This window comes from Myotis brandtii, unplaced genomic scaffold (genome assembly GCF_000412655.1).
Source record: "Myotis brandtii unplaced genomic scaffold, ASM41265v1 scaffold78, whole genome shotgun sequence".
NCBI lineage: Eukaryota > Metazoa > Chordata > Mammalia > Chiroptera > Vespertilionidae > Myotis > Myotis brandtii.
Window position 1 is genome coordinate 945,256 of NW_005371131.1, and position 337 is coordinate 945,592.

At 65.3% G+C, this 337-nt stretch overlaps 1 protein-coding gene across 2 annotated transcripts in view; it reads right to left on the reverse strand.

The window, feature by feature from the left end:
- SH3BP1 (SH3-domain binding protein 1) overlaps positions 1–337 on the reverse strand; it is a 17,985-nt gene that overhangs the window by 5,865 nt on the left and 11,783 nt on the right. For both annotated transcript variants that reach the window (XM_005883220.2, XM_014530848.1), the window contains exon 18: positions 1–174. In XM_005883220.2, the coding sequence (XP_005883282.1) occupies positions 1–174 (174 nt within the window). The remainder of the gene's footprint in view (positions 175–337) is intronic.

A 337-nucleotide genomic window follows, 5' to 3' on the forward strand; every position in this document is an offset into this window, starting at 1 on the left:
GTGGGGGTGGCACTGTGGGGGCCCGGAGGCTGCTGCCAACCAGACGGCGAGGCAGAGCCCGGGGGATCACAGGACTGCCAGAGGCAGGGGACAGGGATGGGGCTGGAGGGGAGGAGCGGGTGCTGGAGACCTGGGGCGGTGGCATGGTGGGCCGGGCTGGTGCTGGGCGTTTGGCTGTGGAGGAAGGAAAGGGGCAGTGAGGTGACCATATGGCCTGTGGCAAAGCCCTCAAGCTCGATCCCATCTCAGGACCTTTGCATCTGCTGCTCCTTCTGCGGGAACACTGTGTGCATGCGGCCCCTCATCACAAGCCTCTACAAGTCCCTTCACTGCTCCA